Genomic DNA, 24,813 nt, shown 5'->3' on the forward strand with positions numbered 1-24,813 from the left:
TGTCACCAATACGCGCTTCAGTATATCCTTGTCGGAGCGCGGTAGTTAAAACATAGAGGTAGAAAAATGGAAAACCGGAAGGAAAACCTGACTTAACGACAGTGTTTCTAACCGGCTTTGGGTTGAAATATAATCTAGGAATGACCAATCGTATTCCACTTTTAGCTCATCCAGTTACAAATGCAGTAACTTAATGCAAGCGATCGTATAACCCACACAGTGATCGCCAACCAATAGCAAGGTTACATATCATCGTATTCAAAGAAGTAAGGTTTAGTTATCTGGGACCTTTAGAGAAAAGAACATTGTGTTTAAAGTCTCTTAATCATCAGACTACGTTTAACGCACTCATTCTAATTTTCAACAGGATTATTTTGCTGTGTCCACATCTTGGTAAGTTGATAAACGTTTCACCCTGATTCGTTGTACTACAAGCTTGTTGCCTCTGTTTTGAAATTTATTGTTCATTTTGTTCATTGGAGCTAAATTTGTTCATTTCAATACTGACTTTAACGCGTTTTAAAAGGGTGTTCTGCGCCATCAAACTAAAAGTTTTGACGTAATTGCACATAACGTGGTTTGATTTTTTGAACTTCGTCCATGGTTTTGTTATCTCGAACTTTTTGAAATATATAATCGTTTTCTAAAGATCTTTGCTTTCTTTTACGTTTCTTTTTAAGAACCGACCATAAACCAAAGAATTGAAATATTTAAAGTCAATCACTTTGAATAACAATTTGTAAATTCAAGAACAGTAGCCAAAAACATTTGATTTCAACTTAACTCGGATTTGTCTCTCAGTCATAAAAGTAGCATTAGAGACGCTGTTGTCGATTTATTATTTATAACAAGGGAGAATACAACTCCTCACATCACTGTTTTTCTATTTGGTTCGATTTAATATGCTTTAAGGCTAAAGCTCATTCGATAAATCTCTAACAAATAAATCCCAGTTATTACTTGGTATTTGTTAAGTAACAGCATACATTGTCAAGAGGAAAAACAAGAGAGATCTCTGCGTGATTTGAATTGCAATTTAATCCTTGAATGGCGAATCGAACTATTTTCTGCGGATCGCCACCCATTTTCTTACGGGACCAACCCTAAACCAGGCAACTGAAACATTCCAATACAACTACTTTAAGTCACATTTTAAACTGGACATTTTGGTCTTTAACTACAATCACTAGGTCTACTGATTTGTTCGTCAGTTTCACACAAGAAGGATCAGAGACCCTCTCGCCAATTAATTATTTATAACAAGAAAAAACAAAACTCCTAAAATCACTATTTTCACGCTGGGCCAGATTTGAATAATTTTTCAGCCTGAAGTCTTCTCGGTAAATTTGTAACCAACATATCTCTTTTGTAACTTGGCATTTGTTAAGTAAAGGAGTGCAAGAGAAACAACACTGTGCATGTTACGTCTTTGCGGGTTTTTCCCAACGTTATTTGGGCTGGAATTTGATCCTTGAATGGAAAATCGCGTTCATTTTCCTTCTCGACCGGTCACTTCTTAGTACTCAAGATTTAAAGTTTTAACGATCTAATAGTTTTCTAGAGTCTGTTTCATTTAACATTGTGTTCACTTTTGGTTTAATGCAAAGGTCGGTGATCCTGCGTCTAATTTTATAAAGCCGGCATTGCGCCTTTCCAAAGTATTTAAAAACCTTGTAGTCAGAATCTATTTAGTGTCCAGTTAGATGATATGACTGATCATATATATTACATGAAGTCATTGCCACCATTAACAAGACGGCTGCAGGTCAGCTTATTCAATAAGGTCAAGTTTTGTTTTCTCTGCGAGTTTAAGAGAAAAAAAATAATGCGTTTGTTTATCTGCTTTTTTCTGAAATTTGCCAAAATAACCTTCTAATTTTTCCCAAAATATAATTTCTTTATCCAAGTTTGTTTTTCCACGTCACGTTCTGTTAGCAATAAACCAGTTCAACAAATTGTTTACAGTCTAGTGTAAAATTGTCACCAGTGCGTTCTTCAGTAATCCTTTTCCGGAACTCGGCAGTTAAAACATATATAGAGGTATAAAAATGGAAAACTGGAAGGAAAACCTGACTTGCGACAGTGCTTCGAACCTGCTTTGGGTTGAAATTTGATCTTGGAATGACCAATCGTATTTCACTTTTAGCTCATCCCGTTAGAAATGCAGTAACTTAATGCCAGCGATGGTATAACCCATGAAGTCATCGCCAACCAATAGCAAGTATTCACAGTTTTGTTATCTGCGACCTTTAGAGAAAAGAACATTGCGTTTAAAATCTCGTAATCTTCAGACTAAGTTTTACGCACTCAGCCAGTTATTTTTAACAGGATTATTTTTACTGTGTCCGCATCTTGGTAAGTTGATAAACGTTTCGCCCTGATTCGTTGTACTACAAGCTTGTTGCCTCTGTTTTTAAATTTATTGTTCATTTTGTTGTGTTAATGAGATTAGAGCCAAATTTGTTCATTTAAATACTGTCTTTTACTCGTTTTAAAAGGGTTTTCTGCGCCCTCAAACTAAAAGTTTTGAATTGCACATAACGTGGTTTGATTTTTTGAACTTCGTTAATGGTTTTGTTATCTCGAACTTTCTGAAATATATAATCGCTTTCTGTAGATCTTTGCCCTGTTTTACGCTTCTTTTTAAGAACCGACCTTAAACCAAAGAATTGAAATATTTAAAGACAATCACTTTGAATAACAATTAATATATTAAGGAACAGTAGCCAAAAACATTGGTTTTCAACTAAACCCGTCTCTTCTATTGATTTGTCTCTCAGTTTCATACAAGTAGCATTAGAGACGCTGTTGTCGATTTATTATTTATAACAAGAAAGAATACAACTCCTCACATCACTGTTTTTCATTTTGGTTCGATTTAGGATGCTTTTAGGCTAAAAGCTTTTTCTGTAAATCTGTAACAAATAAATTCCAGTTATTACTTGGTGTTTGTTAAGTAACAACGTAAATTGTCAAGAGAAAAAGCAAGAGAGCTCTCTGCGTGATTTGAATTGCAATTTGATCCTTGAATGGCGAATCGAACTATTTTCTGCGGATCGCCGCCCATTATCTTACGGGACCAACCCTAAACCAGGCAACTGAAAAGATTCCAATACAACTACTTTAAGTCACATTTTAAACTGGACATTTTGGGTTTTAACTACAATCACTTGGTCTACTGATTCGTTCGTCAGTTCCACACAAGAAGCATCAGAGATCCTCTCGCCAATTAATTATTTCTAACAAAAAAAAACAAAGCTCCTAACATCACTATTTTCACGCTGGGCCAGATTTGAATAATTTTTCAGCCTGAAGTCTTCTCGGTAAATTTGTAACCAACATATGTCTTTTGTAACTTGGCATTTGTTAAGTAAAGGAGTGCAAGAGAAACAACACTGTCCATGTTACGTCTTTGCGGGTTTTTCCCAACGTTATTTGAATGGGCTGGAATTTGATCCTTGAATGGAAAATCGCGTTCATTTTCCTTCTCGACCGGTCACTTCTTAGTACTCAAGATTTAAAGTTTTAACGATCTAATAGTTTTCTAGAGTCTGTTTCATTTAACATTGTGTTCACTTTTGGTTTAATGCAAAGGTCGGTGATCCTGCGTCGAATTTTATAAAGCCGGGCATTGCGCTTTTCCAAATTATTTAGAAACCTTGTAGTCAGAATCTATTTAGATCCCAGTTAGATGATGTGACTGATCATATATCACATGAAGTCATTGCCACCATTAACAAGACGGCAGGTCAGCTTATTTAATAAGGTCAAGTTTTGTTTTCTCTGCGAGTTAAAGAGAAAAAAAAGATAATGCGTTTGTTTATCTGCTTTTTTCTGAAATTTGCCAAAATAACCTTCTAATTTTTCCCAAAATATAATTTCTTTATCCAGTTTGTTTTTCCACGTCACGTTCTGTTAGCAATAAACCAGTTCAACAAATTGTATACAGTCTAGTGTAAAATTGTCACCAATGCGTTCTTCAGTAATCCTTTTCCGGAACTCGGCAGTTAAAACATAGAGGTAGGAAAATGGAAAACTGGAAGGAAAACCTGACTTGCGACAGTGCTTCGAACCTGCTTTGGGTTGAAATTTGATCTTGGAATGACCAATCGTATTTCACTTTTAGCTCATCCCGTTAGAAATGCAGTAACTTAATGCCAGCGATCGTATAAACCATGAAGTCACTGCCAACCAATAGCAAGGTTACATATCATCGTATTCACAGTTTTGTTATCTGCGACCTTTAGAGAAGAGAACATTGTGTTTAAAGTCTCTTAATCTTCAAACTTAGTTTAACGCACTCAGCCAGTAATTTTCAACAGGCTTATTTTGCTGTGTCCGCATCTTGGTAAGTTGATAAACGTTTCGCCCTGATTCGTTGTACTACAAGCTTGTTGCCTCTGTTTTTAAATTTATTGTTCATTTTGTTGTGTTAATGAGATTAGAGCTAAATTTGTTCATTTAAATACTGTCTTTTACTCGTTTTAAAAGGGTTTTCTGCGCCCTCAAACTAAAAGTTTTAAATTGCACATAACGTGGTTTGATTTTTTGAACTTCGTTAATGGTTTTGTTATCTCGAACTTTCTGAAATATATAATCGCTTTCTGTAGATCTTTGCCCTGTTTTACGCTTCTTTTTAAGAACCGACCTTAAACCAAAGAATTGAAATATTTAAAGACAATCACTTTGAATAACAATTAATATATTAAGGAACAGTAGCCAAAAACATTGGTTTTCAACTAAACCCGTCTCTTCTATTGATTTGTCTCTCAGTTTCATACAAGTAGCATTAGAGACGCTGTTGTCGATTTATTATTTATAACAAGAAAGAATACAACTCCTCACATCACTGTTTTTCCTTTTGGTTCGATTTTTAAAAGATGCTTTTAGGCTAAAGCTTTTACTATAAATCTCTAACAAATAAATCCCAGTTATTACTTGGTGTTTGTTAAGTAACAGAGTACATTGTCAAGAGGAAAAACAAGAGAGCTCTCTGCGGGTTTTTTACAACGTGATTTGAATTGCAATTTAATCCTTGAATGGCGAATCGAACTATTTTCTGCGGATCGCCACCCATTTTCTTACCAGACCAAACCTAAATCAGGCGACTGAAACATTCCAATACAACTACTTTAAGTCACATTTTAAACTGGACATTTTGGTTTTTAACTACAATCACTAGGTCTACTGATTTGTTCGTCAGTTTCACACAAGAAGCATCAGAGACCCTCTCGCCAATTAATTATTTATAACAAAATAAAACAAAACTCCTAAAATCACTATTTTCACGCTGGGCCAGATTTGAATAATTTTTCAGCCTGAAGTCTTCTCGGTAAATTTGTAACCAACATATCTCTTTTGTAACTTGGTATTTGTAAAGTAAAAGAGTGCAAGAGAAAAAACACTGTGCATGTTAAGTCTCTGCGGGTTTTTACCAACGTTATTTGGGCTGGAACTTGATCCTTGAATGGAAAATCGCGTTCATTTTCCTTCTCGACCGGTCACCTCCTAGCACTCAAGAGTTAAAGTTTTAACGATCTAATAGTTTTCTAGTGTCTGTTTCATTTAACATTGTGTTCACTTTTGGTTTAATGCAAAGGTCGGTGATCCTGCGTCGAATTTTATAAAGCCGGGCATTGCGCTTTTCCAAATTATTTAGAAACCTTGTAGTCAGAATCTATTTAGATCCCAGTTAGATGATATGACCGATCATATATCACATGAAGTCATGGCCACCATTAACAAGACGGCAGGTCAGCTTATTCAATAAGTTCAAGTTTTGTTTTCTCTGCGAGCTTTAGAGAAAAACAAATGCGTTTGTTTATCTGCTTTTTTTCTGAAATTTGCCAAAATAACCTTCTAATTTTTCCCAAAATATAATTTCTTTATCCAAGTTTGTTTTTCCACGTCACCTTCTGTTAGCAATAAACCAGTTCAACAAATTGTTTACAGTCTAGTGTAAAATTGTCACCAATGCGTTCTTCAGTAATCCTTTTCCGGAACTCGGCAGTTAAAACATAGAGGTAGAAAAATGGAAAACTGAAAGGAAACACTGACTTGTGACAGTGCTTCGAACCTGCTTTGGGTTGAAATTTGATCTTGGAATGACCAATCGTATTTCACTTTTAGCTCATCCCGTTCGAAATGCAGTAACTTAATGCCAGCGATCGTATAACCCATGAAGTCATTGCCAACCAATAGCAAGGTTACATATCATCGTATTCACAGTTTTGTTATCTGCGACCTTTTAGTAGAGAAAAGAACATTGTGTTTAAAGTCTTTTAATCTTTAGACTAAGTTTAACGCACTCAGCCAGTAATTTTCAACAGGATTATTTTGCTGTGTCCGCATCTTGGTAAGTTGATAAACGTTTCGCCCTGATTCGTTGTACTACAATCTTGTAAATTTATTGTTCATTTTGTTGTGTTAATGAGATTAGAGCTTAATTTGTCCATTTAAATACTGTCTTTTACTCGTTTTAAAAGGGTTTTCTGCGCCCTCAAACTAAAAGTTTTGAATTGCACATAACGTGGTTTGATTTTTTGAACTTCGTTAATGGTTTTGTTATCTCGAACTTTCTGAAATATATAATCGCTTTCTGTAGATCTTTGCCCTGTTTTACGCTTCTTTTTAAGAACCGACCTTAAACCAAAGAATTGAAATATTTAAAGTCAATCACTTTGAATAACAATTAATATATTAAGGAGAAGTAGCCAAAAACATTAGTTTTCAACTAAACGCGTCTCTTCTATTGATTTGTCTCTCAGTTTCATACAAGTAGCATTAGAGACGCTGTTGTCGATTTATTATTTATAACAAGGAAGAATACAACTCCTCACATCACTGTTTTTCATTTTGGTTCGATTTAGGATGCTTTTAGGCTAAAAGCTTTTTCTGTAAATCTGTAACAAACAAATTCCAGTTATTACTTGGTGTTTGTTAAGTAACAGCGTACATTGTCAAGAGGAAAAACAAGAGAGCTCTCTGCGTGATTTGAATTGCAATTTGATCCTTGAATGGCGAATCGAACTATTTTCTGCGGATCGCCACCCATTATCTTATGGGACCAACCCTAAACCAGGCAACTGAAACATTCCAATACAACTACTTTAAGTCACATTTTAAACTGGACATTTTGGTTTTTAACTACAATCACTTGGTCTACTGATTTGTTCGTCAGTTTCACACAAGAAGCATCAGAGATCCTCTCGCCAATTAATTATTTATAACAAGAAAAAACAAAACTCCTAAAATCACTATTTTCACGCTGGGCCAGATTTGAATAATTTTTCAGCCTGAAGTCTTCTCGGTAAATTTGTAACCAACATATGTCTTTTGTAACTTGGCATTTGTTAAGTAAAAGAGTGCAAGAGAAACAACACTGTGCATGTTACGTCTTTGCGGGTTTTTACCAACGTTATTTGAATGGGCTGGAATTTGATCCTTGAATGGAAAATCGCGTTCATTTTCCTTCTCGACCGGTCACCTCCTAGCACTCAAGATTTAAAGTTTTAACCATCTAATAGTTTTCTAGAGTCTGTTTCATTTAACATTGTGTTCACTTTTGGTTTAATGCAAAGGTCGGTGATCCTGCGTCGAATTTTATAAAGCCGGGCATTGCGCTTTTCCAAAGTACATGTATTTAGAAGCCTTGTAGTCAAAATCTATTTAGTTCCCAGTTAGATGATATGACTGATCATATATCACATGAAGTCATTGCCACCATTAACAAGACGGCTGCAGGTCAGCTTATTCAATAAGGTCAAGTTTTGTTTTCTCTGCGAGTTTAAGAGAAAAAAAATAATGCGTTTGTTTAAAAGATAAGATAAAAACTTTATTACCGTGTCTGTGTGTTTAGCCCTTATGGACTAATTGGGGACACAATTAAAATACCTAAAATACTATTAATAATGCTAAGCTAAAAATATTTAAAATACTTATTTAAAAACTAAAAAAACTAATATTTACAATGTCTTAAGCGCAACAGAGTTTGCAGCAGTTACTATTGTTGTTCACGTAGTCCGATAGATTGAGTTTTCTAATTTTAGTTTTAAATGCAGCCACAGTCGGCGAGTTTTTCACATCTTTGTCTAATTTTGACCATAAAAGTGGTCCAAGTTATCTGATACAATGTTTCCCGTAGCGTTTAGTATCAAAACGCGGTAAGACAAAATCACTGTTTCTAAGCGGGTGTGTAGTGTCTTTGCGGACAAAAAGGGCAGAGACGTTGTCTGGCGCAAGCCCGTTCTTGACCTTATACATGAGTGTTGCTGTATCTTGTAAACGCCTATTATATAGTGTGGGCAGATCTGCCCGTCCCAAGAGTTCGTTATAGGTTTCGGCGTGGGATCTGAATATAATGCGCGTTCCTGAATTCTCTTAAGTTTCCTTTTGTCCGATGACTTACAAAACTGCCATGTTAGATGGCAGTATGTTAGGTGAGGTAAAATGAACGTCTTATACAGTAATAGCTTAGCCTTGCAAGGTATTAAATTGCGAAGACGAGAAAGTACTCCGACTTTCTGGCTGGCCTTAATGCATAGCACACGGATATGCTCGGTGAACTCAAGATTATCGTCGATGTGAACTCCCAGTAGCTTGATTTGTTCTGTTTTTGTAATGTCTATGTCATCGATGCTGAGGACTGTGTCGCTCTTGTCCTTATCGAGTTTTCTTGGATTGATATTTAGCGACTGGAACTTGTCTGGATTTGCTTTTAAATAGTTCTTTGAGTACCAAGCCAGGGCTTGGCTACCATGAATTTTCAAACTGCGTCCAACTGTTTCGTGGTCCGTTCCCTTAACGTACATTTGGTGGTCGTCAGCGTACATAGTTAAGTTTATCTGCTTTTTCTGAAATTTGCCAAAATAACCTTCTAATTTTTCCCAAAATATAGTTTCTTTATCCAAGTTTGTTTTTGCCACGTCACGTTCTGTTAGCAATAAACCAGTTCAACAAATTGTTTACAATCTAGTGTAAAATTGTTACCAATGCGTTCTTCAGTAATCCTTTTCCGAAACTCGGCAGTTAAAACATAGAGGTAGAAAAATGGAAAACTGGAAAAAAAAAAACCTGACTTGCGACAGGGCTTCGAACCTGCTTTGGGTTGAAATTTGATCTTGGAATGACCAATCGTATTTCACTTTTAGCTCATCCCGTTAGAAATGCAGTAACTTAATGCCAGCGATCGTATAACCCATGAAGTCATTGCCAACCAATAGCAAGGTTACATATCATCGTATTCACAGTTTTGTTATCTGCGACCTTTAAGTAGAGAAAAGAACATTGTGTTTAAAGTCTCTTAAACGTCAGACTAAGTTTAACCCACTCAGTCTAATTTTCAACAGGATTATTTTGCTGTGTCCACATCCTGGTAAGTTGCTAAACGTTATGTTTTGATACGTTCCGCTGTTACAATCTTTTTGCCTCTGTTTTTAAATCAATTGTTCATTTTCTCGTGTTATTGGGTTTGGACTAGATTTATTCATTTCAATATCGATTAAATGTGTTAAGCGTGATTTGCAGCCATCTAACCAAGACTTTTCTAGTTATTGTAAATAGCTTGTTTTAATTCGTTGAACTTCGTCCATGGTTTTGTCATCCGACCTCTATTAATATTAAATTGTTTTCGTGGATCTTTGTCCACTTTCACGGGTTTTTTTAAGGACCAACCTTAAACCAAAGAATTAAAATATTTAAATGCAACCTCTCTTAATAACAATTTATATATTTAGAAACGAAAGCTAGACACTTTGGTTTTCAACTAAACCCGTTTCTTTAAAGACCTTTAAATGATTTCAAGCATTAGGGACACAGTTGTCGATTTATTATTTATAACAAGAAAAAATACAACTCCTGACATTATTGTTTTCCCTATTGGTTAGATTGAAGATGTTTTTTAGGCTAAAGCTTATTAAGTAAATCTCTGACCAATAAAACCCAATCGTAACTTGGTATTTGTAAAGAGACAGAGTACAAGAGGTAAAACAAGAGAGATCTCTGCGGGTTTTTTACAGCGTGTTTTGCATTGCAATTTGATCCTTGAATGGGGAACCGAATTATTTTATACTGAACCAGGAAATTGAAACACATGAATAAAATCACTATTAGTAACACTTTCAGTGAACTGTACATTTTGGTTTTCTACGACACTTATATTGTCTACTGATTTTTCCTTCATTTTGTCACAAGTAGCATCAGAGAACCTCCCTCGATCTATTATTCATAACAGGAAAAAATAGAACTCCTAACATCAATATTTTCATTTTAGGTCAGATCTACATTTAAATGATTTTACAGGCTAAAGCTTATTCAGTAAATTTATAACCAATAAATCTCTTTTGTAGCTTGGTATTTGTAAAGTAAAAGAGTACAAGAGAAACAACACCGAGTTAAGTCTCTGCGGGTTTTTCGCAATGTGATTTTGGGCTGGAATTTGATCCAGGAATGGAACATCGCGTTCATTTTCTTTCTCAATCACTTGTCAGTACTCAAGCTTTGAAGTTTAAAACATCTGGTAGTTTAGCGAGAGCCTATATATCATGGTGTTCACTATGGGTTTCATGCAAAGGTCGGTGTTTTACATGACATAAAGGTTTTTCATGTGCCATTTACGATGCTATTGTTGTTATGAGTGGGAAGAATTCGTTTAAAATCACGGCTGTTCCGTTTTGCGCTTAGCACCTCTAAAAATAACTTACAGCGTAGTCTAAAATTTTCACTAATGCGCGCTTCAGTATATCCTTGTTGGAGCGCAGCAATTAAAACATATAGGTCAAAAAAAGGAAAACCGCAGGGAAAAACATGTGTTAACGACATTGTTTCGAACCTGCTTTGGGTTGAAATTTGATCTTGGAATGACTAATCGTATTTCACTTTTACCTCATCCCGTTAGAAATGCAGAAACTATAGTATAACCAACAAAGTCATTGCCAACCAATAGCAAGGTTACATATCATCGTATTCACAGTTTTGTTATCTGCGACCTTTAGAGAAAAGAACATTGTGTTTAAAGTCTCTCAATCTTCAGACTAAGTTTAACACACTCAGACTAATTTTCAACAGGATTATCGTTTTGCTGTGTCCACATCTTGGTAAGTTGATAAATGCTATGCCCCGATTCGTTGCATTACAAGCTGGTTGCCTTTATTTTTAAATGCGTTGTACATTTTCTCGTTTTAATGGGTTTGGGGCTAGATTTGTTCGTTTCAATACTGACTTTTACGCGTTTTGTAAGCGTGTTTTGCCGCCATCATGATAAAACTAAAAGTTTTGAAGTTATTGCAGATAACGTGGATTGATTTGTTGAACTCTGTAGCGGATGACACGCCTCATCCTGAAGATTGTTTTAGAGACTTATTTTGATTCGTTTATGTTAGCCGCAAATATGTAGTTACAATAGGTTATTGATATTTCCATTAGCAATCATATAGTCCCGTTGAACCGCATTTTAGTTAGTTGGTTCTCGGTTAGGCAAGTGACAAGTCAAGAGTTAGTAGCTAGTATAACTTGCCTCTACCTTTGGAGTCGTTTTTGGTCAAGTACTGACAAGCGGGACTGTTATGTAAGTTGTTAACTTTCTTCTTTAAGCGTTTAGATCTATCTCGTCAGTTTCTCTAGTTTTTGCAAAGAAAATGATTTTATATCGCCTTTTATTTGTAAGCTCGCCATGTGACTCGAATTATTGTTTCGCCTTTGTCTATCCTAGTTCTTATAAGTATTTTCATTACATCGTTTTTGGAGCTTAGCGTGCTTTAGCCTTAATTGGCTCTTCTAGGTTTTAGAATATTTTTCTGTGCGTGATTTACGTTAGTTAGCCCTATCAGGCATTGGGACAGCTTTGTAATTCGCTTTAGATTTCCCTTTCATTGTTGTATTAGTTTTAGAGTTGTATCTTTTTGTTTTTGCTTCATTTTGTTTAATTTTAGTTTCTGTCCAAATTTAGTACCCTTTTGTAATGGAATGATTGGAATGTTACATATTACCTTCGTATGCTCGAAATTAGCTTAGTTTTATCTGCTTGTATTTGTTTCAGTTTACGATATGACCTTGAATCTTTGGTCGAATAAATCGATGTGATTCGAGTGTTCTGTCCGTAAAGTATATCCCCTCTTGGTGTCGTATCCTTAGCAAGTTAGTTGTCGAAAGCTTTGGGTCCGATCGCTACAAACTCCGTTCATGGTTTTGTTATCTCGAACTTTTTGAAATATATAATTGTTTTCTGCAGATCATTGCCCTGTTTTACGTTTCTTTTTTCTATCGGTTGCGCCTTCCCGCCTTCAACATACATGAATGTTGTTTGTCTTTACTTCTTTAAACGGGCTGAACTCATAGATAAGAAATAAAACATCTAAATACAAAATCGGTTATCTCTGGCATAGAGTTTAGATTTGCATGTGACATTTACGATGCTATTGTTGTTATGACTAAGATGAATTCGCTTAAAATCACGGCTGTTACGTTTTGTCAATAAACCAGTTCTACAAATAATTTAGTGTAGTCTAAAATTGTGACCAATACGTGCTTCAGTATATCCTTGTCGGAGCGTGGTAGTTAAAACATAAAAGTGGAAAAAAGGAAAAGGAAAAAGGAAGGAAATAAAACTTGTCTTGACGACTTTCTATCGAACCTGCTTTGGTTTGAAATTTGAGTTTTGAAATGGCCAATCGTATTTCACTTTTGGTTCAACCAGTAAAAAATGCAGCGATCGAATAACCAACAAAGTCATCGCTAACCAATATAAATGTTACATCTCATCGTATTCAGTAAAGTCAGGTTCTGTTATCTGCGAACTCAGTTCAGAGAAAACAACATTGTGTTTGAAGTCTCTTAATCCTCAGACTGAATTTAATGCACTCAGTCTAATTTTCAACAGTATTATTTCGCTGTTTTCACATCTTGGTAAGTTGAGAAAGCTGATAAAATTTATGCCCTGATTGGTTTTACTACAAGCTTGTTTTCTGTGTTTTTAAACTGATTTTTTAATTTTCTCTTGTTAATGGGATTGGAGCTAGATTTGTTCATTTCAAGTATTGATTTCTATGTGTTAAGCGTGTTTTGCCGCCATCTTACTAAGAGCTACTTAGTTATTGCAGACAATTTTATTTAATGTTTTAACTTCGTCCATGGTTTTGTCATCGCGAACTTTTTAAATAAATAATTGTTTTCTGTAGATCTTTGCCCACCTTAACGTTTTTATAAGGACCGACCTTAAACCAAAGAATTAAAATATTTGAAAACAATCACTTTTGATAACAATTTAAATATATAGAAACTTGAGCTAGATGCTTTGGTTTTCAACCGAACCCGTTTTTCTACTGATTTGTACCTCAGTTTCCTACAAGTAGCATGCGCTAGTTGTCGATTTATTATTTAAAACAAGAAAAAAACTTCTGACATCACTGTTTTCGCTCTTGGTTAAATTTAAGAGGTTTTTTTAGGCTAAATCTTGTTCTGTAAATTTCTAACCAATAAATCCCAGTTATAATTTGGTATTTGTAAAGTGACAGAGTAGATTGTCAAGAGGAAAAACAAGAGAGGTCTCTGCCGGTTACTTTACAACATAATTTGAATTGCAATTTGATCCTTGAAAGGTGAACCGAATTCTTTTGTGCTGACGTTGCCGCCTTTTTTATGGGACCGATCATAAACCAGGCAATTGAACATTCAAATATAACCACTTCTAACTACATTTTGAACTAAACATTTTGGTTTTCAACTACACTCATTTTGTCTACTGATTTTTCCATTAGTTTGCCACAAGGAAACACTCCCATCGATTAATTATTTGTAACAAGAAAAAAATAAAACTCCAAACGTCATTATGTTACCGTGGGTCAGTTTTGAATGCTTTTTTAGGCTTAAACTTATTCGGTGGACAAAAAGGAAAACCGGAAGAAAAAGCCTCTTTTAACGACATTGTTTCGAACCTGCTTTGGATTGAAATTTGATCGACTTGATCGTATAACCAACAATAACGTCGCCAACCAATAGCAAGGTTACATCTCATCGTATTCAACGAAGACAGCTTTTCTTATCTACGGTCTTTATGTCATCCATACTTTAAACAACCAGGACCACCTTTGCCGAGTTTCTGTTGATGACAAATAATAAAATTAACAATAGTTGTGTTCTTTTTTAATTCATTTCAGCCATTAAAGATGAAGTTTTGGATTGGTCTGCTGTTTCTCCACCTTTTCTTGACTACTGCATTTGCAGCAAGCATACGTAAGATTCCTTTTTCTTGCCTTTCAATTTAACCCTTAAACTACCAACAACGCATATTTACGCAGAAAACACCAGCAGTGATTAAAAAATCTGAAGCCTTCACATATCTAGACACATGATAGTAATGATCTCTTGTCATGGCATTGTACGATTTGTTTATACTTACATTTAATAAGCATTCTGGCTTTATTTTGCATCATTTCCCGTTATTTTCTTACTTTCTGAAAAAATGGTGAAATCCAAGATGGCGGTCCTTATGACGTCACAGCCAACAAGAGTTTTGTCATCGTGAAGAGTAAGCTAAGAGCTTTCTACTCAGTGCAAAATAATTTCGCTGCGCCTAATAAAGCGAAAACCCTGGGAAAGGGTTTCACCTCTTGTACGACGGCGGGTGTGTGTATTTGCTTATACGTCCGAGGGCTAATCACTACGTGCAAAAAGAAGAAACAACATCTGCAGTGATTAAAGAATGCTTGACAGGATGTTACAGAAGCAGGCGTTTGCTTGTCAGTTAAAGTTTTAGTATTAGTTTACTTGAACTAACTCAACACCCTCTAAGTATGGTTAGTAGAAATAACAGTAAGGGCATAAAAATTTCAAGGAACAAAAACTTTACTTTACTTTGTTGCTTGCTTATATCTGCTTTGCCTCTCGGATTCAGATGAGGCATCTAAGCAAAGTGACTTTGACGTCAGTGGTGCAAAACGAAGTAAGTAGAATCATAGTTCCCTTCGACTCTTGATTTTTTGCTGTGTGGTATTTTCTTTTCTACTAATTTTGATTAAAAATGTGTAAGAGATCATGCTGATGGGTGACAGACTAACAGACTGACTGATCTGTTATCGTGATAGGCGCGTGATGTGCTTACTTTAATTGAAGTACAATGCACACTAAAGTATATGTTACTCATTGAAATAGTACTCCGCTATATTTAAAAGTAAATTATTTTTTACTAGTTGGGTGGTTTCGGAGAAATGAATCACAAGCGGTTAAACTTTCCCGTTCATCACATCAGTGAAATAGAGAAAGACATTCAAACTTGATAGTAGTATAACGCGATGAATATAGCAAATTGAAGCTAACATGAGCACTGTAGACCTGTAGGAAAGAATGTTAAAAGACTAGATTTTACTAAATTTTTTTGTGCAGAAGAACAGCTTTTTATTTCGTTAAAGTAATGTGGTCATAGTTTCATTGTAATGCAGCCCACTTTCCGTGAAACCTACAAGAAAACAACTATAATTATGCGTGCTTCCAACTCGCGAAAAGCAAAAGAAACTTTTTAAATTCGCTTGCAGTGAAATACTTCAAGCTTGCGGAATAGAAAGAATGACTTCTGGCAACATTCTTAGCCGATGGCTAGGCAAAGAACACATTCGGAACACAGTCATTTTATTTTTCCTGGATGTAGCAGCGCTTCGCCCACGTTTTTTCGGTGAAAAATCCGTTTGATATATACCACGGGTGTGAGAAAATGAAAGAGCGAACGATCAATTGTCATCATCATCAAGTCTCTTCGCGCCAGTAGGCGCATAAGGCCGTCACGCTTTCTGTCTGACACTTCCCGTTCACACCGCTTTGGCTACCTCCCAGCTTGCCCACCCTGCCTTGTTTCTTTCCTTTTCCACTGTCCTTCTCCAAGTTGTCCTTAGCCTCCCTCTTGCTCTTCGACCTTCTGGTGTCCATCCCAATGCTGTGAAGCAGTCATTCGCACCTTCTCTCCTGAGTATGTGTCCCAAACCAGTTCCACCTTCTTCGTCGTACCTCGCAGCTTAGGGCATTGACCTCTGCCATTTCAACCACTCTCTTGTTTGTAATTCTTTGCTGCCATCTAATTCTCAATATCCGTCTCAGGCATTGGCATTGGAAACTGTTCAGTTTTCGTTCATCAGCTTTAGTGATTTCCATGTTTCACAGCCATATAGCAGGACCGGTCGAACTAAAGTCTTGAATAGGCGTATCTTGGTTCTCCTTCCTATTCCTCTGGCTGCCCATACCTTCCCTAGTCTATGAAATGCACCACGTGCCTTCTGCAGTCGGTTCGTAATATCTTTACTGCCTCCTCCTTCTTTGTTTACCGTAGCACCTAGATATACAAACTCCTCAACGTCTTCTACCTCCTCACCATTAACCACAACGCCCTCTGAACTATGAGCAAACTTAGTCCTCAGTGTCTTACACTTTCTTGCATTAAGTTTGAGGCCTACTCTGGCTGCTTCCTCTGCCAATCTCCCAGTCTTTTCTTGCAAATCGCTAATCTTGGATGAAAGTAGTGCAATATCATCTGCAAAGTCAAGGTCCTCCAGCACCGTTGTGAAGTTCCACGGTATTTCTCTTCTCTTGTCTGCTGTTACCTTTCTCATGGTCCAATCTAAGGCCAGTAAGAATAAGACTCCTGACATCACACACCCCTGCTTTACTCCAGACTTGATCTTAAACCATTCTGATGTCTCACTTCCATCAACAACTGCACACTCAACGCCTTGGTATATGCCTGCGATCGCTCTCACCATCTTGCGTGGTATCCCATAGCTTTTCATGATGTTCCATAGGCTTTCTCTATGTACTGAATCAAAGGTTTTTCAAAATCCACAAAGTGCACGGTCAGACCCGTCCTCCACTCATTTGCCTGCTCCAAGATGTTTCTTAGCATAAAGATCTGTTCAGTTGATCTAAACCCAGCTTGCTCCTTTCGAGGCTTCTTGTCTACACCTCTCTTGATCCTCTCTATCCTACAGAATATCTTACGAATGACGGGCAGTAAAAGTCACTCCTCTCCAGTTGTTACAATCCCGCAAATCACCTTTCTTAAATATCTTAACAACCAGTCTCTTCTTCCAGATTTCCGGCCACCTCTCGGTCTCCCAAAGCCGGTTATGACATCTAGTCAACCTATGTGCAGACAGTGTCTTCTATGTCCGCTCTTAATAACTCTGGGCCCACCTCATCTACTCCAGGCGCTTTCCCTAGCTTTGTCCCCTTTAGTGCGCCTTAACCTCTTGAAATCGCCAACTTCCTAAATCTATTTCCCCGATCTCTTCCGGTTCTTCTATCTCATCCTCTTCCACAGGATTCACTGGGTCATGTCATATATATATTTCACTTAAGTGCTCTACCCATCTCTGCAGCCTCTCTTGCATTTCTGTCTTAAGCAATCCCTGTTTGTCTTTCACGCCTACTTCTTGTCTCCTTCGTTCCCCAGCTATTGTCTTGATTATGCTGTATAGTTCCTTATTTCTACCATTCTCAGCGGCCTTTTTTGCTGCTGCAGCCCTCTTCTCTATCCAATTCCTTTTATCCTCCCTAGCACTCCTTTTCACTTCGTTGTTCTTCGCATCATATTCCTCTCTCCTTCTCTGTTTTAGTCGTTCCGACCTAGCAGCCTCCATTTTTTGTTTCGCCTCTTTCCTCTCCCTGATCTTTTCCCACGTTTTGTCACCTATCCATGGTTTGCTCTGCTTTTTAGACCTTCGAATAACTTTCTTTGCAGCATCCCTATACGTTGCCAATATCAGATCGTGCTCTTCCTCCGGATCTTCTATATCTCCTAGGGCTTCAAACCTGTTCTTCTCCTCAATGTTATATCTCCTCCTGATCTCTTTACTTTGCAGCTTGCATACGTCAAACCTTTCCCTTGCTATCTTTTTCCCTTTAATCCTTGCCAACTTCAATCTTATTCTGGTTCTCACAACTCCTCTCATAACTCTGGTGTCCAGGATTGATGTTTTCATGCGTCCATTCACTAAGACATGGTCAATCCGGTTTCCTGTCCTCCCATCTGGTGACCTCCAGGTCAACTTATGGATCTCTTTGTGTGGGAATATTGTACCAGTGATGACTAATCCGTTTGCACTACCAAAGTCACATAGTCTCTCCCCATTGTCATTCATGACTCCGATGCCAAACTTCCCCATAACCTCCTCCCTGTTAGTGTTGTTGTATCCCACTTTAGCATTCATATCGCCCATCACCACAATCATATCATGTCTATTGCAGCTTGAAACAGTGTCCTGCAGCTGATTGTAAAATTCATCTTTTCCTCGTCCACCGCATCATATGTTGGTGCATATGCTTGTATCACGATCAATTGTACATTAACCTTATTCTTAATTTTTTTGTGGGAACTTAATTTCGCGGAAATGGGACGGGAATATTTTGCGGACATTAGTTTTCACGATTTTGGTAAAGGAATTTAGGACAGGAGGAGAAAGAGCGTTAAAACGAGCAGGTTCGAGCGAAAATGTCTTGATGCACTAACGAGGGAACTTCGCGATCAGTTTTCTTTGTAAAACAAGATTACGGACGAAAGTTGCGGTCAAAATTTCAGCAATTCTGGCAGTTTAGAACATGTGTTAGGGTTTGATGTCACCTGTGACTTTGAAGTGTTAGATGAAGTTCAAAGGGAGATAGCTGCCCAGGGGGGGTACTCGGCTTGTAAATGGAGGCAAAACTCAGGACCCAAAAAAATCCCTAAGTCTTCCGACATTTCCCAAAAAAATCCCTGGACCAAAATTAACCCCCAAAAAAATCCCTTGTCAAATTACCCCTAAATTGCCAGGACGGGCAAAAATATAACACAAAAAAGTCTTTATTCATCAGACCAAAAATAAGCCAAAAAAATTCCCTATTTAAATGAAGTCACCCAAAAAAATACTTGGCAAATTTTCCAACACAAAAAAATCCCAGAATCGAAAATTTGAAACCCAAAAAAATCCTTAGATCATCCCCGTCATTTTCAAGCCGAAGTACCCCTCCCCCCCCTGGGGATAGCTGACAATTCCTCAGACATTAGATTTTGCCAAGTGCAAAGGGAACAATATGAAACAGTGTTATCGAGGATCGCAACAAAAAGTTGAATTATTACTAATGAATATGAAATTGCTTCAAAAATGTTAAGGACAATCAATAGTAATTAAAGCAAGAAGTACAACCATTTTTACTCGTTTAACTGATTTGAAAGGGTCATAACTCTCAGGGTATACCAATACCTTGGCAGATAAGGAGTTCTGAAAACTGCGAAGGGCATTATAACCAATTGCGCCATTTTGGACAAAAGAGCAAAATCCTCGATTTTGTGGTCACGTTTTAAAACATAATTCAACTTGTGCCGCGACAAAAAATATCCTTCGGTATCGTTTATTGCACTTAAAGTAATATATCGTGTGCTTTTCACTTCGGGTGCGAGATTTTTCTTTCTGTGCCACAACCGGAGACGTAAACGAGCTTGTCATCATTTTGTCTTATGATGACGATACAAAAAGTGGAATCTAGATCTTAAAAAAAAAACAAGGATGATCTGTAAAATACTGAGCACGTTTTACTCAGTGTAAAAGGATTGTTTTAAACAAGTAAAAAAGACGTTTTAAATGATTTTGGCTTAATTTCGATTTCCTGGCTCGTGATTGTTTGTTAATTGTTTTAAATGACATCTTAAACTATGGCAACATTCATACCCGCAGACCAAGACGAGATGGCGTTTTCTTTTCATTTTCTAAAAGCAGATGCAAATCATAACCTGAATCCTCAATTTTTTCTTGACTTTCAGTTGAAAACCGATATATCGCGCTCATCGTCTTGCAATCCGTTAGATGTCGGTTTTTCGCGTAAAATTTAACGCGGATTTCCCTATTTAGGTAATGGATCTTATGGATTTTCTGATAAAAACAACAAAGCATTTTAATCCCTAGTGAAAAAATAAACTAGTTACATGCAGGCCTATATTAATGTTTCTCTGATAATAACTTTTTAACTTGTTTCTCTCGCTTTATCTGTTGTTTGGAACCTTCGATCTGAAGCGCGTAAATTACAATTGTGGCGATCAAATTTACAATGAAACCGAGGGCAGCTTCGAACTCACACAGTAAATTTGTTTTTACCTAAAAAATCTCTAAAGGAAAAGCAAAAAGGGCAGCCAATTGTCATGATTCAATAATAATAATTAAAAGCAAAAAGGACAAAGAATTTTCATGATTTAATAATAATAATAATAATAATAATAATAATAAGTCAGCGGATTATATATGATGAGTGGCTAAAAAATACGCTTGATTTTCAAAACTTTTCGTAATTACATAGCTCCTTTAAGTAACTTGCTTACGAAAAAGTTTAAGAAAAACTTAAGTTAAAAGTGGAGAAAAGAGATTGCAGAAACTAAGTCGTATGCTATGTTTTATTTGGCAGCCGACTATGGGATGCAGAACTGGTATATTTTACAGGATGTACAGGGTAAGTCTTTGTTCCTCTCTTGCTAAATTGTTCTTTCATTTATTTATCTTGTGCCGTGTCTGTTGGGGAATTGTTAAATAAAAAATGTTTTATTTTTCTGCCCAATCAAAAGGCAGCCTTCAGAAAGCTGTTTCGAACTGATGTGGTAAGGCTCTTTCCCCAGGGGCCCCTCGCTTTCGCTTCAACATTTCCTCGCCGAATTTTTCCCGCAGCTTCAATTTTCACTAACCCCAAATACCTGCCCCTGATCTCCGAGGATGGGCAGTCACCAGACAAGTGCTATTTTGCGATCAATAATCAATGAGTTGCTCTCGAGTGGTATACGCTGTTTATTTACCTTGAGACTAGCTTCTCCCTTAATGACTTTGAAGGACCTCCAAAATCAGTGTAACCTTATAATTATGACAACAGCATTGCAATTTGCCAAAAAATCGAACGTCAAAGTAATTGTCGAAGTCTTTCGCCTAGTCGCTTGCTGGCGCTTACAAATGCAAACAAACAAACTGACTTCACGCTTTCTATGTCATTGAAACTTTCACATGCATATGGCGAACTACATAAAAGTCGAAATTAAGGCCGTAGATTGAGGCAACGTCGCAAAGTAAATCGCTGTGAGTTGGCTGCTTCGATTTGTTTTGAATAAACGTGACGATTTTTCTCGCTCGCAGGAATATTCTGGTAACCACTCAGATCGCAAGAAGAACAATAAAGCCGTTTGAAAGCAATAACAAACGATCGCAAGGCCGTTTGGGCGAGGGTCGGTCTTTAATGGAATTTGGCTAATCAGCTTCAAACCAAAATGAGGTCTGAAACCCGCGTGAAAAGTTCCTCCTTTCGGGGTCGTTGTTACCCTAATAGTAAGTTCAAACAATAACCGTGTAAAATGAAAAAGAAGAATGAAAAAAGCCAGTTGTTGCAATAAAAAATGCAGTTTGTATACTTTGTTATTTCTTTTTGCTGTTTTTATTTTTTCTTTGCCTATATTAACGATAATCGGGAATCGAAGCGGAATAATAAGTATAATACTATCTGAACTAGGCGCTTATTGATTTTGCTAGTAAAACTAACATATTATGCTACTTTTTCAAAATTATGCTCAAAATTCTGCTTGTTTTGGAAAATTATCCTGCTTTTTCTTAAGGCATGCGTTTTGAAGCGCTCTTGTAATGGGACTTTTATACGTCAGATAGATGCCCCCTACTCTTGTATTTGCTTACGACACAGTATAGACAGCGGGAACCTTCTCCTCCCTCCCCAGACGAATGAAAAGGGACTGAACCATGGACAAGAGCTAGTCATGACTCTGGTAATGCACCATTCAAAAATGCAAAAAAAATATGCCGATTATGCTAGCAGTGCTACTTTTATTAAAAGGCAAAAATTATGATCGTTTCTCCAAATTATGCCAAAAATTATGCTAGCACAATCGATAAAGGCCTAATATGAACCGTAAGTAATTCAATACTGAATACAGTAGAACTTAGCAAAAAGATCACATCGTTATGCGGTCAGTGTCTTTTGGTATGGAAAAAACTGTCACTTTCGTACTTGCGTACCCACCCCGTTAACACAATCAGATTTTGGAGGCCATCAAGAATTCACTGAATTTCATTTTACCTCACGGTAATGAGCTATTATAATGAATCTCGACTTCACTCACTCGCTCACTCACTCACTCACTCACTCACTCACTCACTCACGTGCTGACAGAATGGTCCTTGGAAACCCAATTTAGAACATGTCACTCAGAAACAAATTATTTTCCAACCTCGTTCCCAGGGTCTCTCTTCCAGGGAACAAGATTGATTATTCACAAAACAAATTTCCTAAATGCGAAAGGAGATCAAAGGTTACACTTTATTCTGGTGGTAAAAGAGAATATAATTCGCGCTACGAAGCCTCAGAGCACAAGCTATTAATGACCCATTCACCCAAGAAAACATTCAAAGGGAAATAAAGTGAGATTGTGACATTACTGATAGCAGTTAAAAGCTACATGCAGTTACGCTTGCCATGTGACGTGTTTAGTAAACACGAGATCCACGCAGCAAGTTTTTGTTTCACGTCACCTCGTGTCAGGTCATCCGTTTTTTCATCTTTTTAAGTCGTGCAGAAACACGAAGTGCTCGGGCGCATCTCTCTCTCAAGTTTGGCTGCTGCTCAAAAAATAACGCTATACGTGCTGAGAAAAAAGTAAACATATTCACAAAACAGATTTTTAAAAAAGTTCAAAGGTTACACTTAAATATTTTGGTGGTGAAAAATTAGTATTCGCGCTACGTAGCCTGAGAGCACGAGCCATTAATAACGCAACTCCCATGGAAAAATTAAATATTCAAAGGCAAATGAAGTGAGATTATTACAGTATTGGACGCTTATTTGAAAAAAAATGCGAAGGTTGGCACTTCATCGAATTACCATGAGGGTACCCGAAGAGCCTTCGATTTTTGTATCTCAGGGAAATCAATACTTGTTATCGACAAATAAACAATGAATTTGGTTTGTACATAAGTTATAATTAACTAGTACTCTTTACATGTAAATAGTAGTTTTGAATTTATAACTTTTAACAATTATTTTGTTCTTATTTTAGAGACAGTTAATAAAATATGTAAAAAAGTCGGATGTTAAGTTAGCACCATTGGTTGAGTCGTCTGATAAAGGTAACATGTTTTTAAAAAGTTGTATCGCATTTTTTAAATTTTCTTTTATCTTATCACTTTGTTTTTAGTTTATTACTTTAGTTGTCCCCAAAAGTAAAACCTCTTTTTTTAAAAAAAGAGGTTTTACTTTTTATATTAATAGGGCCAGTTAGCTAACTGTGAGTTTGTTTCCGTCCTCTGTTTCAGAAAATCTGGATCTGCAGATCCTGATTAAAGATCAAGATGACTTGAAGATGGCTTCCTTTACTCAAGAACATATTTATTGCATTACCGATGTCAACTTTCCTTTAATATAATGGTGCAAAAAAATAAAGTGTGGCAGGGTTTCAAGTCTCAACAATCGTTTTGGTTTGCAACTGAAACTATTGAAAGTTTCATCAAGTCAAAGGCATTTTGAGTTATACCACCCGTCTACTTCTTGTGACAACTTGGCCATTAGAGTTCTCCCTTAGAAGTGGTTGAATTGCTAATTCTGTGAAGGCCTAAAGTTACCCAATATGCGTAATATCCGCCTTTCTCTCAGGGTCGTTTCCGCTTCTTTGCTCGATCGTTGTCGTAAAACGTACGGTAGAAATTGGGCCAAAAAAAATGGGACCTTGGCCACCGTCCTCTTAATAGAGGTTATCCCCTCAACAAAAGTGTTGAGAGAATAAATCGCCTCTTTTCGACTATCTTGGACAAACTTCACCCCTCATCGCTAAGATATTACCCCCCTCCCCGAAACAAAGTTATATTTGCTTTCTGCAAGTCTTGCTTCGTTTCGTTTCGTTTTTCAAGTGGAGTAATGGAAATATTAGAACTAGCACTCATTTCAACAAACTGGCGTTCATTGAATTTTTACTGTGAATGTCAACTGAAAAAGTTATTTTATAATGCCTTTTTGTGAAATTCCAAGCTTTGTGTGAAGATCGATTGTGTGAATTTTTCCCCAGGAGGCAATCGGAGAAAAACATACCAAGCACTGTTTGGCCCGGTCAATCCATCTGAGAACGTGTTTGCAGCAGTTTGTGAGCGCAGCTTGTTTACAAAGCGAAATATTTTTTATACGCTCTTCGTTAAGAATAAGAATACCGTTAAAAAGCGAGGTATCTGTTCGAGCCTAGTAGGCAATTAACTATTAACACTCCTAAGCGGAGAGACTGTGTTGTCGAATGTGGTGAACTGCTTGTAGTGCTCCGCGACTGCTGCTGTCCCATATCGGGCGCCAGCAGAGCTTCTCACTAAGCCTGCTGTAAAGTTTTTCTCGGATAAGTCCAGATAAATCCCGGCGTTTTCTTCCAAGTTTCGCAACCTAGTCGGTTTAGAAAGGAAGTTCATCACCTGTCTTCAAATCATGCCATCTATACAGGCTGGTAGAACATGTAATGGCAATAGAAACGCATATACAAACAAATGATGCAAGTGATCGATGAGCGCCGCTGTCTTTCGACATTTGACTACTGCACAGTTACACGAACTTTGCCAAAGCAGCGGTCTTTCCGCTCAGGGCCGGCGCACAGTTCTGAAAAAAAGACTAAAGGACGCTGGCATCGCACAGATCACTCACTCCACTGAACAAATCGCTGATAACTGTTCGGCAACACACGAGCCCTGCGGCATTTACGGAGGAGCAAATCTCCGAAATCAAGCGGCTGGTTCAAGACGCCGTTGCATCCGCGTCCAGGGATATTGCTAGAGAGGCCGCTCGTACCACAGGCGT

The 24,813-nt window shown here is 37.1% G+C and overlaps 1 protein-coding gene across 6 annotated transcripts in view; it reads left to right on the forward strand.

The window, feature by feature from the left end:
* The first annotated feature begins 241 nt into the window (after nt 1-241).
* The window catches only part of LOC144659504 (uncharacterized), a 40,575-nt gene continuing 16,003 nt past the window's right edge, over nt 242-24,813 (forward strand). The window contains exons 1-6 of one of the 6 annotated variants that reach the window (XM_078519961.1): nt 243-393; nt 14,151-14,226; nt 14,888-14,935; nt 20,407-20,451; nt 23,045-23,114; nt 23,301-23,440. In XM_078519961.1, the coding sequence (XP_078376087.1) occupies nt 14,888-14,935; nt 20,407-20,451; nt 23,045-23,114; nt 23,301-23,410 (273 nt within the window). In that variant the 5' untranslated portion in view covers nt 243-393; nt 14,151-14,226 and the 3' untranslated portion in view covers nt 23,411-23,440. Of the gene's footprint in view, nt 394-6,278; nt 6,356-9,298; nt 9,374-10,986; nt 11,094-12,831; nt 12,901-14,150; nt 14,227-14,887; nt 14,936-20,406; nt 20,452-23,044; nt 23,115-23,300; nt 23,441-24,813 lie in introns of those variants that run through there. The other 5 variants (XM_078519956.1, XM_078519959.1, XM_078519958.1 and 2 more) reach the window with 5 other exon arrangements.

Source organism: Oculina patagonica, chromosome 7 (assembly GCF_052425735.1).
Source record: "Oculina patagonica isolate OP01 chromosome 7, crgOcupat, whole genome shotgun sequence".
NCBI lineage: Eukaryota > Metazoa > Cnidaria > Anthozoa > Scleractinia > Oculinidae > Oculina > Oculina patagonica.